The sequence below is a fragment of the Panicum virgatum genome, chromosome 7K (genome assembly GCF_016808335.1).
Source record: "Panicum virgatum strain AP13 chromosome 7K, P.virgatum_v5, whole genome shotgun sequence".
Lineage (NCBI taxonomy): Eukaryota > Viridiplantae > Streptophyta > Magnoliopsida > Poales > Poaceae > Panicum > Panicum virgatum.
The window spans coordinates 38,687,185-38,703,576 of NC_053142.1; the positions used below are offsets into that span (position 1 = coordinate 38,687,185).

The following is a 16,392-nucleotide window of genomic DNA, read 5'->3' on the forward strand; positions in this document are numbered from 1 at the left end:
AGGTGCTTTTTTTCTAGAAGAAAGGCGACTATGGACTGGAGCAGTGTTGAGCAGGCTGGTCCTTACTAGCTGCTGAATGATGCAAGTACGGTACGAAATCTAGTTTATTGCTGATTGATTGAAGAGAGGGAGGGTTTTGTGATGGGATGTGTATCCGAGCCCCCCTTTTAATAAGCAACTAATCGATCGATCACTTGGCCGGAAAACCTCTGAATAATTCTGAAAGAAAAAGAAATGGCAAGGGGCAGGAGCTGCATCATGAATCTCTTGGCCGTTCTAGGTTAGGATGCGTGGAAGCGAAGTTCATTGCATCGCCCGGGGGGCGGCCCTGGCTCTGTGATCCTCCCCAGTAGGCCAGTAGCATCTGTTGAATCTCCACTAGTACCGGTCGGCGGCAACCTCTGGCGAGACGCGAGACGGCCGGCAGAAACTAACCAACCAACCAACCAGCTAGCCAGTCAGTTTTCCTCGGCGATCAAACACGGCATGTGAGCCGAGGCTGGCCGGCTACATCACAGTTCACAGGCCTATAGTCGTAGCTTGTCGGTTGTCGGGGACGGCGACGGCGACGGCCCGGCGAGCGACGGCACGGGCGGGCGCAGAGCGGAGGCGATCCGATCCGATCGCATCCCGATCCCGGCACGTAGTGGTGGCCTCCGATCGACGCGCGGACGAGGGGAGGCCGGGAGGGTTGGCCACCAGCGCGGACGAAAGCAACCTCACGGGCACGCGCGCCCAGCACCGAGGAGGGGAGGAGCTCGTCCTCGCCATGTTGCCCGCGCACTCACGCACGGCGGCGGCAGCGGCAGCGGGCGAGCACACGCGCACGCGCCACTTCGCGCGCTAGCCTTTCCGCGCGCGTGGGAGAGCGGGAGATGCCGTGCCACTGCCAGGCCGGCCGCTGCGTCGGCCGACGGATCGCGCGCCCGCTCTCCGAAATCCTAATTGGCACGTGATAGTTGCGGACTTGCAGGCAGCTAAGCTAGCGCGCGCGGCGGGCGGGGCTGGGTGCCTGGGTCTCCGGGCTCCGGCGGCGGTGGGGGGTTACGTACGTGGCGGCCGGCGACGGCGAGCGCGACGGCGGGAGGGACTTCGGCCGCCGTCGTGCGCGTGCGGTGGGCGGGTTGATTGGCGCGCACTCCGGCACTTACTCGGGCTCGGTAGTTGCGGAGTTAGTTTGGGACGAAACTGACTCTCGATCATGGAGATGGACGTACCGCGTAGATTTGATTTGATTTGATCCCGGTGTTTAGGGGATGCGATGGGACGGTCGAATTTTTCTCGAGCTTTTGTTGGTGCGTGCCCACTAGAGGACGCAGCGGATGGATCAAGGCGTGCCAGTGTTTCATGGGTGGACGCTGGGATAACGAAGAGTCGAAGACCATGGGAAATTGGGAACCATATGGTGTTTGACAAAAAAAAAAGTACCAAATAAGTCAACATAAACATGCACACTTATGGATTATATTCCCTTCGTTCTAAGGCCTTGTTTAGTTTCCAAAAAAAATTCTACAATATATGTCATATCGAATCTTCGGACACATGCATGGAGCATTAAATGCACGAGATGAATCTTTTAAGTCTAATTAGTTCATAATTGGATATTATTTGCCAAGTAACAACAAAATGTGCTACAGTACCAAAATCCAAACCTTTTCACCAACTAAACACACCCTAAGTAAACTTGTTTACGGATTATGCCATTTCAAAAAAGGGTAAACATATTTAATTTGGACGAAAGATTACAGAAAAAGTAATAGCATCCACAATTCCAAATAAATGCACTATCAAGATATAATTCATGGTGGGTCCAATAAATCCAATGTGATATTGTACATGCATATTGTTGCTTTTTCTATAAATTTGATCAAAGTTAGATAAATTGACTTATGACAAAACCAAAATTTGGAACTGAAGAAGCTAGTATTCGATTTGAAAAGGGCATTTGGGTTACAGAAAATTCTATCTATCATAAATCTTATCCAATCATTACCAAACAAATAAACGTAAAAAGTCTACGTAACCCAATAACCCCATAGAACAGTGGGAGTCCATATATATTTTCCACTTCATATCCTTTTCTCATACCCAATGTCTATCCAAACATATATCATTAGTATCTTCTCAACATGCTACTGTCTCTGAAAGCTTGGTCTGAAAGACCACGTAGTAATGACCAACGTGTGAGTTATCTTATTCAATTTGTTTGGCTGGACCGAGCTGTCCCGCTCATATGCAGATTGGAACCCTAGCTTGCTAGTGGTATTAGTGGTATTGCCACAAACTGCCTCCCTTTTATAGAGAGGTCCCGTTGATTGTGTGACACACTACTGTAGCGCTTCAGATTTTTCTTTTCTTAAAGTAGTGTGTATGACAATCAAAACCCCTTTAGCGCAGATCTTGTGAATGCTTTGTTTACCTGTCTTATCCTGACAGTACATTGGTCAGCAAGTAGCAACTAGCATCATGTATGCTACGTACCTTTTGTGAATAGAGATACTGTTTGGTGACAAAAAGTATGCGTTATCACCTTTGTATATATACATGCTTGTTTTAATTTCTCAAGTTTGTCAGTGCTCAAGATTAAGTTTAACGTGCTATCCCAAACTGTGTTTTTTTTAAAAAAAAGTCATGTTTGTAGCATTTTCATACAAATTCACTATGCCCTTGAAGAAAACGTGTGATTTTGGTCCAATATTCTAGCCAAGAATATTGCTACACACGGCTGACACATATGGCCCACTAGTGGGGGTGTTCTTTTGGACTGATTGAAATGTCAAGAACCATCTACGTGTACTGCAGAAACGCAGAACTCCACGCGCGGGACAGATCGCACTCAGATGTAGTGGTAGTGGCAGTCACACTCAAAAGCGATGTCTTGAACGAAAAGGTGAGACCCATCCCGTGCAAAAATTATATAAGGTCGGCAAACGTAATCCAAAGCGTATTTGTCTGTAAGCGAGCGGCACATCACTCGTTCCTTTCTACAGAATACTCGCTTTGTACAGTACTATAGTACGAAGAGAACGAATATGGTTCTAATAATAAACAACACTAGAGCAAAAGCATTACCAGTAAGCTATGCCCCCTTAGCTTCCAATGACAAGTTTTAATTGCTTTTGCTACAATTGAGATGTCTCTGAAATGAAGAGCGACAATGGTTAAAATACAAACCTACTATTTGAATAGATATTGAGTCTTTATTGATATATACAGATTTATTGTTTTCTCCATTTCACAATATATTTATCAAAAGGGTAATAAGTTGCGGAAAAGTTAGTATGTACTCCCTCCGTCTTATGAAAAGTGCAATTTAATATTTGTAAAAATCCCACAAAGAGTGCAATTCTAAAGGTTGGATGTCAATTACCTACCTAATTAAGTGTTCGAGTTTAATTTGCTTGCAAAACTAACCGTACATGGCAAACAAATGAGGATATGATAGTCTTTTCATGCCATCACTAACATATCTGAAAAAAAACTATAATTACACTCTTCATGAGATGTAGGGAGTAGTAAGAAAGTAGCAAAGATAAGGGCCCTTTAGCTAGTTCTAAGAATTCTTGGAGCTGGCCAATCGTAGCTCCAGAAATTCCTAGAGCTAGAGCTGTGGTTGCATTAGACATTTGTTGGTTGAGTATTTTTGTTAGCATATTAGAAAAATATATATGTTATCCGATCGTCCTGCATCCTGCTTAGATCTTGGAGCTGTGCCAGATGGACCCTAAATAAGATGTTACAGCCACTTAAACTCCTTCCATGTATCATTTAGGTAGCACACAATGTCAAAATATTGCGACAACCAAAATGGTGACTCTTACTAAAGCTTAAGTAACATTACGGATCAGAGTGGACATTATTATACCGTTGGTCTTAAAGTAGCACAACTGGATATGGGTGACACGCATGCATGGAAAGTTGCGAATGATTTGCGTAGCTTAGCCAACAATCAAAAAGGGCTACTATGCCTAAACCATCCAGCAAAAAAATGTCTTGACATGACAGAAATGTCTTGACATCCAGCGGAAGATGTTACGCGACCCGCGAATTGCATAGTACACCAGTTCCGATTGATCAATTTTGATTTAAAAATTGGATACTTATGTTGGCATAATATATTGAATTACTCCTTTCTTCTCTGTGTCACCAAATAGCTTTTCGATATGTGGGGCCGTGGATTGCGTGACTCAATATGGAGTATCTCACAAATAATACACAGGAAATGAGTGGATAACAACTTCGTTCAAGGGAGAAAACTTCAATATGCATCCATGACTAAGCACCTCCCTTGAAAAAAGTGATTTCGCAGAGCTAATTTTTTTCTGAATAAAAGCACAGACACCAAACGCTGTACAACCCCGGCCCTATCAAATATATTGAAACTCCATGACAACAAATCTTTGGCACTAGCTAAACACTATTGTTCTGGGATTTGATTAATTGGCAAGGACACTGGTGAGGGATCCTACCTATCTGGTTTCGAGTCATACTCATATGACCCGTTGGATTGTTCACGGTTGGTATCTTTTGCATTGACTGAAAAAGCATTTTTCCTTTTATCTTGACTATTTTGCTCCTCTCGATCTCCTCCCAAAGTCATAGATACTACTTCCAAAAAGTTGGAATAGTAATAGTTTTTTCTTCTGTCTACTACTCCCTCCGTTCCAAATTATAAGATATTCCAACAATCTTGGAGAGTCAAAGTTTTTTATATTTGACCAAATTTATATAATAGAATAATAATATTTATTATATAAATTAAGTACCATTAGATTCTTTATTAGTTATATTTTCATATAGTACATCAATTTGATATCATAAATCTTTATATTTTTCTCTATAATCTTGGTCAAATTTGAGATTGCTTTGACTCTCCAAGATTCTTAGGATGTCTTATAATTTGAAACGGAGGGAGTAATATTTTTTTTTCTCTCGTCTAAAAGATCGTAGCATCTTTCTTAGCCTCTTACCTACCACCATTGCATGATCCCACCATACATGTGCATCCTAATCAAATGATTGGACCGCCAGGCTTCGAGTAGCCATGCCTTTAACTTTCTACCATTTTCTTGAGCTTCACTGTGAACGTTAGGAAAACCATAGGTTCTCGCGTGCATGACCAGTGGAAGATAGTACTCCAAAGAAATTCCACATAGAGCAATACTAGTAACACTGCTCTGTGTTTTATATTAAAAAGACACTGATAAGCATGATTATCCTCATGAAAACGAGCGGTCATCCAAAGCACTGTTGAATAATAAAAAAAATTCATAACAACATGGCAAATCAAAAGGCTTTCCTTCTTGATTTAGTAACCAAGCATCAGGACAGTGGTTGGAGCTAGCTTGCGATCCATGGATCAGGCAAGACAGCAACCCTGTCTTCCTCGACATCTTTAGTCGAATGGATCGGCATAAAACAAGTGCCAGCCGGCAGCAGCGGAAGGAGAAGGCGTGTGCTATCTTGTCATGGCCATTTTCTTTAGTGAATCTTGTCAAATGTCAGTGTATTGGCCTCTGATGATACTCAACTTTTTTGTTGTTGTAGTTGGGGGATGGAAATGGCGATCTTTGGCAATTGTGGAAGTGGTGGCATTTCAGACGGGACACGCTGTGCCGCTACTTTGTGTTGCTGCCACTTGCAGTGCTTTCAGAAAATCCATGATATCCAGGTGACATCTGTAATAAACTCACACTCATGTCTGGTCCTGCACTCAGTGGCGGAGGACGGACAAAAATTGAGGTGTGGCGGAGTCAATTGATTCTCAAATAATAAAACTCGCAACATGTTGTGCGTCATAGTATAAGTGTAGAAGTGAACTGAAATTTACAGCAGTGGACTACCACGGAAAAAAACAAGGTATGGCAGGCGCCATACCCGGCCACCATGGTCCTCCGCCACTGCCTGCACTGGTACTGCACATGCCAAGCCTGCAGAAGTTGCTAGATCTAACAACATAGAATTATTCTAGAGTGATGATATACCCGGCTGAGAGATCATAACGTGTAAGAAGGTACAATCAAGGTATAACTAATAAAATGCAGATTAGATTGGATATATGATTGTACCTAGAAATAAAAAAAATGGACTACCAAAGATGACAAATCATGACACCTCTTTTGTCTTTGTGCAAATCACCAGGAGACAGGAGTTAGTCATTTGCCCGCATGTATTCTAGTGCTCATCTGCTGATTCACCTGCCCATATTAGAATAAGACAGTCGTTACTCGTTAGAACTTAGAAGTTTATCAGATAGCCGGGCCTGTCAACTTAGCACAGTTTGGCGGCACTCGAATGGCTGGGTAAAATACTGAAAATGTCAAAAGGAACAGGTCAATTGGAGATCAGTCCTCTCATTATTCTGCTTCAGACATCATCCAGTCTGGAGCTGCACACATCATGGAGTAGAAACTGAGCAACACTCTGCCCGAAGCCTTGATTCTTGAAGTCTTCACACGGCATGTGCGGCTGTTCCTGCAGGCGAGGACAGTCCAGATCTCTGAAAAAAAGAAAGGCATAACACGGTCAGCTTAACGTGGTGGTTCAACCGATCGCGATAAACTAAACACCGCCCGAGTGCATCCGAAATTCAAATGCCATGTCCGGTGAAGCAGTTATTGAATTGGTCACGGCTTCCCGCGGATTCATTCAGCAGCAGTGCCGAATCATCGTGAGCGAGAGGAGATCAGGAGAAGGCAGTACAGTGTCTCAGGGGAAGTGGACAAGTGGTCTACTGAAACTGAAGAATGAATACAGTTTTGAGCGGGGCATGGGAATGGGATATCACGGGGTACTCTGATTCCCTAGTGAATTATTGAGCTGGTGACAGAATTCAGTGGTTGCAGTGAAGGTGTCAGTGTCAGGTACAAGGGGCTATAGCTAGCAAATTGCCAAATGATCCGCTGCTTTCATTTGCACGTACTGGTTGAAATGTTGAAAACGTCTAACCGGCCGCTAGCAGACAGACAGAATGGAAGTTTGGTCTGCAAGCTTTGTCACACAAGTTTATCTAGTGTTGCTGATGCATCAGACTTCTCACCTTGGATGATACTGGACTGAATCTCACCTGAATTTTCACACAAGTTCCGGTGCGGTGGCATGGCAGCTACATGCAACGACCCACAGCCAGTTCCTACTTCCTGGTCAGTCAGAGCCTGCAGATTGAGATCGGTCTCCACGGTGAATCCCAACTCTGATGTCAGTGGAAGCATGCAAGTTAACCTTTTATCCCATATTCAGCATAGACGGCGCGGCTTGCCCAGCCTAATGGAAAATGTTACCGATTGCTTCAAGGCTGCTCAAGCATCCGCCAGGCCATTTCACGTCAGCCCCAACCCCACGCCTCTCTCCGCGACGGCGACCAGGGCCGTGATTTCTCGCCCTGGAGGAGCTTGCCCGGCGGCGGAGGAGGTAATGTTCACGCAAAAGCAACGCATCCGGTGCGGACTCGGATACGGGAGATATCGATCGTCGCATCGCGCTCGTCCCCCTAGCTCCCTCGGGACGTCGCATCCGGCGGAAGATCGGGATCGGGGTCGACGGCGACGGAAGATGGAAACTGGCGGTCCAGGGGAAAAGATGGGACAGCGCGGAGGGAGGCAGAGGCGACACCGACCGGCGTGGGGAAGACGAGGGAGATGCGAACGAGCGCGTGACGCGTTTGCACCCCCGGGTGGCAAATGGCCGGCGACGTACGACGACGGCCCCCCGGCGGCGAGGTGACGGCCGCCGGCAGTCGTGATGACGTTTCTACGTGTTGATTCTGCATGCCTTGCGAGAGAACGTGGCCACGAATTTTTCTTCATACAAGGGGAATGGATTCTGCTCATCCGCTCTCGTTTTTTTTTCTTGCACTTGCACTAGTGTAGTAGTGTGTGTAGTAGTAGTCGTCGTCGTAGTAGTAGTGTTAGCAACGAGCCAACGACAAAATGAGAACCTTTAGAAAAAGGACGAAATGAGAAGGCAGCCTAACGAGAGTAAAAAGCCTTCCGACTATTTAAGCCCATGGGCCGTAGCCCGTATAGAACGGAGGTCCAAAGTTAACGGCGCGGATATATATATTTTGCAATCAATACAAATTATGCAAATGGCTTTTCAACTAGTACTCCACCTGAAGCGCGAGTCCCTGTCATCAGGTATTCAGGACTTGCTGTGGCATGAGCTCCTGCCTCCTAATCACTGGCAGGTTGCTTCCAAAAAACGACCCGACAGGTAAGCATCCAAAGCCCCAAACCGTGCAAAGGTATGGCGTCAGTGTTAGGTCATGCGTGTTGACTAGGATTCTAGGAAAAGCATCAAACTTCAACAAAAAATAATTCAAGACACGTCATCTCCCACCAAACAATCATATCCGAAAAATAAGCAATCGATCGGAAGTGAAGGTAGCTCCTCGGGTTAGCAAACGCCACAGGAAGTTTCTTGAAAATTATCTCCAACCATGCACTAACCCATACCTCCTCTCCACACGATCCCGTGATGAAAATGAAGCGTGCGGGGTTTGGATGGGTTGGGCCGGGAACGAGGCCTCACAGGGGGATTCGTTGGGAACGAGCTCAGTGGGCCAGTGGCATTATGCCTCTGAGCCTCTGATCAACTGATGACAAGAGCACCCCTCAAAAAAAAAAAAAAACTTATGACAAGAGTGCCATTCTATCAGACAGAACTACAGTAAGTCAGTAACAATTATGCCCAAGCTGGGATGCAAGGAGACAGAGAAAATGGAACATCAACAGAATGGCAGGCGACTGGAATGGCATGCTGCGGCCGGTGGAACTCGGCTTGTCTGCAGGCTGTCGCCTCTCCGTTCCCACCGCCGCATCTCCCTCCTACATGTCTCCGTGTAACTCCCTGCAATCCTGCATCTCCAAGCCAAGAAAAGCTCCAACGGCGACGTCGAGCGGAGCAAGGAAAAGCTTGACGCTGATGGAAGGGAGTGGAGCTCCAACCTTGCTTGAAAGCCAGAACGAAGTAGGGGAACAGTCACTGGATAGTACGGCGGGCCGTGGGCACCACCGCGAGAGAACGCCGCTGCCGCTGCGGCTGACGGGCTGAGGAGGGAGGGTTGGTAGGACGCCGGAACTCCTCATCCACGGTCGTGGTGATCCCCGAGGTTCAGGTGGTCGACCGGCTTGACCGCCAATGCACAAAGCGTGCTTATTGTTTTCTGTCATACTGAATGATGTTTGCACAAAGCCTTAAACTTAACAAGCACTAGAGAAAGCCTGAAGATGAAGAAAAACAACTAAACAAGTTGCTTAAAAACGCCGGTCATGTCCAACACAGATTTGCACCGCATTTCGTACAAAGTCACATGAATTTCCTATTCTTTTTTTGGTATGGTTCGGACGTACAACTGTATAGAAATTTAAAGAATAAAGCATGTGAACATTCTTTTTAGCAGGAAAGAATTAGTGAGTTACAAAAATCGTGTTCTCTATCATTAAGACTATACGGTGGGCCTATGTGGCACGAAGCCTTCATCGTTGACAAATTGATTCCTCGATACGATTGGGGAGATCAGCCTCCAAACTGCAAAGGTGCAGACGTCAATGTTAGAACCATGCTAGTTGTCTCTGAAAATCATCAAACGTTAGCAATAGTTCAATAAAGAATCATCTGCCACCATATAATCATACAATGAACATTGTTCTGAACACTAACAGAATGGCGGGCGACTGGAAATAGGTGACTTACTGTATATGCTTGCTGCGAACCACTCATTGATGATCTTGACCCATGTGCTAGCCCATCCAACATCTATGCTCCACCTGATTATGTAATGAACGATGTGTGAGGATGTTACTGAATGCAACTTCTGCTCTTACAAGGATTACGCAGCAAATGAATCATGTTGTGTGCCAATGATGACAAGGAATATAATTTTAGCATAATTCCATCAATAACTATGCTTGCCACTAGGAATCAAAGGAATATCCGTGGTATGGTCGGATGTCTTACTTTCTTGTGGGATGGTTTAGCTCCCAGCTAATGAACAACATTGCAAAATACATAGCTCCCATTGCAAACACAATGTGGAAAATCTCATAGCTGTAAGGAGTGTCCTCTTCCAATTGTACTTCATCATTCCGGAACTGAAAATGAACATTATTATTACTGTTAGCAAAGGTGGCACTTCTGAATAAACTACTGATTGTCATACTGATTAAAGAATATGCACTATATAAAGGAGAATTGACAGGAGGACATACGATCTGAGAAAAAACATGTGCATCATCAAAGGATCATTTTGACACTTTCAAGTACATTGGCTGGTAGTATTCCCAAAGAGGGCAAGATGTGTGTGGCTACTGAGTATTAATTGATCACTTTGAAATTGGTAAACATTATAACTTGCATATCGGTTCAGGCCTTCTTAACTACCATGCAGTGATGCCAGAGAATTGAAATGGTGCATATCAAAGAAAAATTGAGAGTTCTAAACTTACTTGGAAAGATTTGGTGTCGATACCAGTAGAAAATGTGGCCATCACAATGGAACAAATTGCGATAATGAAGCTCTAGAAAAAGCACAACTCAATAAAAAGGTAATGTCCATAGCATAATTATTCAGAAGGATTCAGGATCTTTACTTACAACAATTGTAGCCCAATCACCATCCTTAGCAATTTTCATATGAGAGTGGCACTTCCCGGTTTGTGGTTCACTGCACATGCACATACTATGAAATTAACATCATGCAAACTGAACAATAGAAGGCTGTGTTAAGCAGAGCGGTGAATGAAAAGAAATGAGCCAGAATACTCTGCAATATGGAAATGGAAACATTTTTGTAGAATATCAAAACTATAAACCCCTCAACACTTCCAGGTTATGTAAGCTACCAAGGAAAAGGGTAGTACCTGTGGAGTGCAGACCAACAAAGGAAGACAATATATGCACTCATGATCCCAGAAGACAGAAGACCCTCGTTAACCTTATCAGTAAACAAAGTAAGCTAAAATTACAAAACTCTTACATATCAAGCAGGTCAAAAGTTTTACAGAGACCGGAGTACTTTTACTTGTTAGATGGCATAAGTGCTCAGATGTGCTAATAGACTAGCCTACTATCAGCATTGCAGTTTGATATTCCCATCCAAAACTAACCACTGGTTTTCAAATTCGACATAAGCTAGCATCCTCGTACCTTAGAGTGCAATGACACCGCCATCATTATCTTCACCAAGATTGCTGTCCATGTAATAGTGAAGATGTTGAACACACACGAGGAGTTTGGGACATACAGAAAATACAGCACACCAATTCCAGCAAATGAAGCGATGTAGCAGATGGTTGACAGGAATAACCCAAACAAGCCACTGAGAATGGCACAAGGATAATGTCACAGTAAGTTCCATAACTTCAGACCTCAAGACTGAAGTAACTGGGGTCTGGGACGCCACAAGTTGCCCAACAACTAAATAATTTCTTACCATTGATTTGATCCAGGATCTGGCATCCAACGTTTATTGCACCATGATATGAAGTGGAGCATGCTTATGAGCTGCAGGAGCAGAAATATCCTGGAGGGATCATAAGACAGAAGTAACATGTTTACTATACCCTGCAAATACGACCATAGTTTAAGTGTTTAACAATAAAAACTTGGAAAGTACTGTGCAATATGCCAATAAAGATTGAAACATTTGAAATTTCAGCACATTAAGAACGGTCGTTGAAATTACCCAGCACCCAGTCGTGCGATTTCACCTGCAGTCAAAATGGAATAGTTTTTTCAGCACGCTAAAAGTAAAGTCTGCTGACACTGGTGGAGAAGTATACTTCTACCACTAGAAATAAATTGAATTTTTCATCTTTATTTATAATCATTTCAACATCCCAAAGCAAGGAACTGTGAAGTGATTGGCCTCAGCCTGCCTAATTGCTTACTTCCGTACACCACTAGGGAAAATGATTCATTGTAAGTACCAGTTCAGTATGTGGTGCTATGAAGTAAAACAATTTCGCAATCTATAATTCCTGCGCATTCACTTATGCCATCATATCTTACACTCTGCAGTAACTAAATTTGGCGCCGTACTCTGTGACCTGATCACATTACGGATTATCATGAAGTGGGGAGAAATTAAACTTACCATAAAGTTGGATGAAGATGTTAGGGATGATAAATGGGATGCCGATTGACAGGACATACACAAGAGACTTCGGAATCCAGCATCCAGAATGCCATGAATTACGAGCTTCATGGAGTTTGCGAGTTCCAAATGTTGTGGCAAACATCAACCAGAAAAATATCTGAACATTATGTAAGGAAGTGAACCAAAGGAACATAGCACACCATCACGGATGCCAAATGTTTAGTAGTAGTCCTAGATGCAGGCTGCCTATTACTGTGAATCCTTGATCACACATTCACGCTTACCCTTTTAGCCTTTTAGACGGGTTATTCCAGGAGAATTCAGCATCCAGTTCCAAATTGGAACAACATACTAGGAACTTGATCCAGAAAACCCCATTCAAAACTGGCTCAAGTTTGGTTGAGGACTATGAAACATAATTACTTGACAACAGTATAGCTGTATGCCTCATATATACAGTACAGTTGCATGAGGAGAAACGAATGCGCTCCCTGCTTCTGAAATCAAGGATACGAAGCACCCCAAGCTCACCCGAAGCACTCCTCCGGACTGGAAGCACTTGGAGTCCCCTGCCCCGCAGACCGGCACATCTGAAGATCAAAAAACAAGCGACACGAATGCGGCTTCATGCTGCAAGCCCGCGAGAGCCGAATTTCCGGAAGAGGGAGGGAGGAAAAAAAAAACTCACGGTGCAAGCCGCGGAGCGCCCTCGCCCCGTAGTCCCTGATGAACCAGGCCAGCAGGTTGGTGGCGAAGAAGACGAACCCGTACGCGTACCGGGCCCGCAGGGACTGCCGCCTCAGGGCCTCGCACCCGCCGCCGCCCCCGCACGGCTCCGCGCGTCCTGCCTTGGTCACGGTCATTTCCGCCCCGCCGCTCGCTCCTCGCGTCGCCGATGCTCCCGTGCGGAGGCGTGGAGCGCCCCCTCCTCTCCCGCTCGGCTCGGCGCGGGGGTTCCTGCGCGGAGCGAGCGGGGGCGCCCTTGCTAAGGGTGGTCGGCGGCTGGTCACCCCAGCAATGCCGCGAGAAATTCGGGCGCGGAAGGGGAAGGTGGGGAGAGACGGGAGCTGCTCACGGGCGGCGCGCTGCTCCTCCACGGCGGTGACGGTGCGGGGGCGCTGCCGCTGCAGGTCGGTGTCGCTGCTGCCTGCCTTGTCGTTCGCTTTGCGCCTTTAAAGCCGGGCGCGGCGGAGGCAGGTGGTCCCAGCTCCCAGCATCCTGGACCGTCCGATCCTACGAACCGACGGATCTTCTGACGCGTGGCGCGGTGCCCGTGGTGACCGTGGGGCCGGGTTAGTAGAAGCCAGCTCGCGCTGGCGGCCTGGCCCCGCCCGCCAGAGACTTCAGCTTCTCACGCGCGCCGGCGTATGTTCACAGGCGACCGTTGGGGCGCGCGCCGCTCGCGTTTAAAGCTGCCCCAACGACGGAGGGAGCAACGGCGCGCTGTAAAAAAAAAAACGCGAGGGGGCACGCGCGTTTTTCTGCACGATTGAAATCACACGGTTTCGCGGCGGAGGCGCACGCCCGTCCGTCGTTGGCTGAGTTTAGATGGGCGAAAAATGGACAGAAAAAGTCATATCGGACACTGTAGTATATTGTAGTATTTTTTATTTGTTTGTAGTAAATATTATTCTATTATAAGCTAATTAGGTTTAAAAGATTCGTCTCGTAACGTACATCAAAACTATGCAATTAGTTTTTTTATTTATCTATATTTAGTATTCCATGTATGAGTCATTTGTTATATTTAATGTTTCGATGTGATTTTGATGTGATGGAAAATTTGGAAAGTTTGGAGGAATGGAAGGGAAGGGAAGTGAACGCAGCGCTTGCCGTGCGATTCGGACTTCGCCGGAGAAGAAAACCCGTGCGGCGAGGTTCGCTTGCCCGGACGAAACCCAAACCTGGCGCTCCCTACCTGGGCCGTGTTCTTGGCTCGACCGTGACCGTTTGGGCAAGTTTCGTGGGGTTTGGTGAGGAGAAAGACGAGGCGCTCCAGGGGAAGTCATCACAGGATTCTGAATCTCTTCTGGAGATTAAAACGTGGGGGCGTTCCGATGACCGGGCGCAAGATGACACCGGGGGTTAGGTTCGCTTTCTGCTCTTCTTGAAGCTCGGTTAAGCAGCTATCTGCTTGTCCTTTTCCGTTTCGTCTTTGGGCAAACTTGCTGCCATAGCGAAGCACTGTACTGTAGCAGCACTGCGCAGCTCATCAGCTCAAAACAGAAGTCCCGCTGTGATCAGAGGTTTTTTGTTCGCTGCGGCCTGTGGAAGAAACGATCTGGAGTGAGAGAATGTCCTCTGGATTCTGCAGTAGAATGAGAATCCGGTTGCATTGGTTGCTTTGGGTAATCGGTATGAACCGTTTCGTGAGAGCATTGCCAAAGGAAATCGGGTGATTGCTTGGAGCTGAGGCGCAGCGCTACAGTAGCATCTTTTTTTTTTTTACAAAAGCCTGAGCGCACGGCATGAAGGCAAAACCACCTGACGTGAGGACCCCACTAGCGAGTCAAAGTCAAGGTAAACCAAGGGTAGGGTTAATAACTCAGCCGACTGGCCGGCTGCATGCCCTGAAATGCACTCGTTTTGACGCCAGTAGCAGACTGCAAGCCAGCTGCTGGGTGCAGGTCCACGAGCAGAAGTCACAGCATCTTTTTCAGCCGGCGGCAAGCAGGACGCCCGTTTTTTTCTTTCTCTTCACTCTCTCCTCCACATAGAATTCGGCCTACTTACAGCTCACTATAATACTGGCTCTAATATATGATTTGTAATAGTGTCATCTGTGGGAGCGAATCATTATCAGACGCAAGTCTATTCCAAGGTTCCTGCTAGTTAATTACACTTGCCTGGCTTCGCCGGTGTGACTGTGTGAGGACCGTTTACAAATTACAAGTATGCAGAGTGGACATGCTCCCATTCTGCAACTGTATTATCGGTCAAGTTGCTGAAGACTGGGAACTAGGGGATTTTACAGGGGATGTGACAGAAACGTTCCTTTAATTGTGGCAATAACCAAAGCATAAGTGGTCTGCAGGACAAGTTCTATGCAATGGTTGTTGGCTGTTGTTCGGTTGCTTGATAATTGCTAAACATACTGACACGGGCAGTGCTGATGAATGCGCACAAGCTTTGCCTTAGTAATAGTAAACTGTGTAAGAAGATTTTCTTAACCTGTGTAAAAAGATCTTCTTAATACAATATTGTGAGGGCGTTCCTTCCCCACGGGTCAAGTTTTTTCACATGGTCCTCCTCAGCAGCCAACGTTGACAGCGAAATTTTTTACTTGTCTCAAATTGGTTTCCGCGACGCGCACACTGATGTGAAAATTTTATTTCTTATTGATATCACACAGTGTATATCCTGGATTCACACCCGTCCGAACTCCATACACTTTTTACTTCGTCTAGCCTCGTTCCTATCGAAAATTCTCTCTTTTGAAGCTTTGATGAACAATATATATATAGTCGATAAAAAGCAGGCGGAGACGGCTCTGCATGGTCTCGTTCGTGATGCGGCAGCGGCGGCGGCTGGCTTTTTCGCGTGGAATTATTTGCTCCTCATCAAGTCGTCATCGTCGTCACGTCGTCGTCTTCTTGAAAGGACGATCATCTTCTTCTTAGGCAGGCTACAACACGGGAAGTTTGCTCCGGCCCAGCAAGGAGACTACTGGACGTCTTGACGAGCTCCTAACTCGAGACCGCACTATATGCGCCAGCCAACGTATATTGGCCAACATGATTGGCAGAGCAGCACCACAAGTTTGGCGCCTTCACAGGCTACAGCCTACAGATCACTGTCTGTCCATCCAAATCCATATCATCCAGAAAAGGTGCTTTCAGTCACAAAATTTATCCTCTGCACCTCTTAAATTATTACCTACTTAATGTTCTTTACAGTAAACAAGCATCCCAACTATGGAGTAATGCTATGCATATGCTAGCGGAACTCGAACTTATCTTGCAGTGTGTCATCCAAACTATGAACTTTATCTCTGGAGCCTAGGATTCAAAGATTCCATCCTTCCAACATGCAAGTGTACATGAGATTCTCACCAGAAAAAGTGTGACTGCAAAGATGGATCAAAATCAGTTCCGGACGCAAGAAGGGGAAGGTCCCCGGTCCGCAGCTCATCTTAGACTCGCCGGTATCTTTCCACCCGACGTGCCGGCGACGACGAGGTTGCAGGATTCCCACCACCCTTCCACCTCGCTGGTGACGCCGACCCCTCCCCCCGCACTAGTTGATCACGGCCAAGAAAACACGGCCGCCCGGGGGAGGCCGCGTTTGGAACCTTC

At 46.1% G+C, this 16,392-nt stretch overlaps 1 protein-coding gene across 1 annotated transcript; it reads right to left on the bottom strand.

Annotated features, from left to right (window-relative positions):
- Positions 1 to 9,270: 9,270 nt before the first annotated feature.
- LOC120642457 (probable serine incorporator) lies at positions 9,271 to 12,960 on the bottom strand. Its single transcript, XM_039918988.1, has 12 exons — positions 12,786 to 12,960; positions 12,611 to 12,687; positions 12,095 to 12,254; positions 11,684 to 11,708; positions 11,432 to 11,521; positions 11,146 to 11,317; positions 10,860 to 10,933; positions 10,594 to 10,663; positions 10,446 to 10,517; positions 9,958 to 10,091; positions 9,694 to 9,767; positions 9,271 to 9,528 (listed from the first exon to the last, which is right to left on the bottom strand). Exons 1-12 carry the CDS (start codon positions 12,958 to 12,960, stop codon positions 9,446 to 9,448), a joined length of 1,206 nt encoding a protein of 401 aa, XP_039774922.1. The 3' UTR covers positions 9,271 to 9,445.
- Positions 12,961 to 16,392: the final 3,432 nt, after the last annotated feature.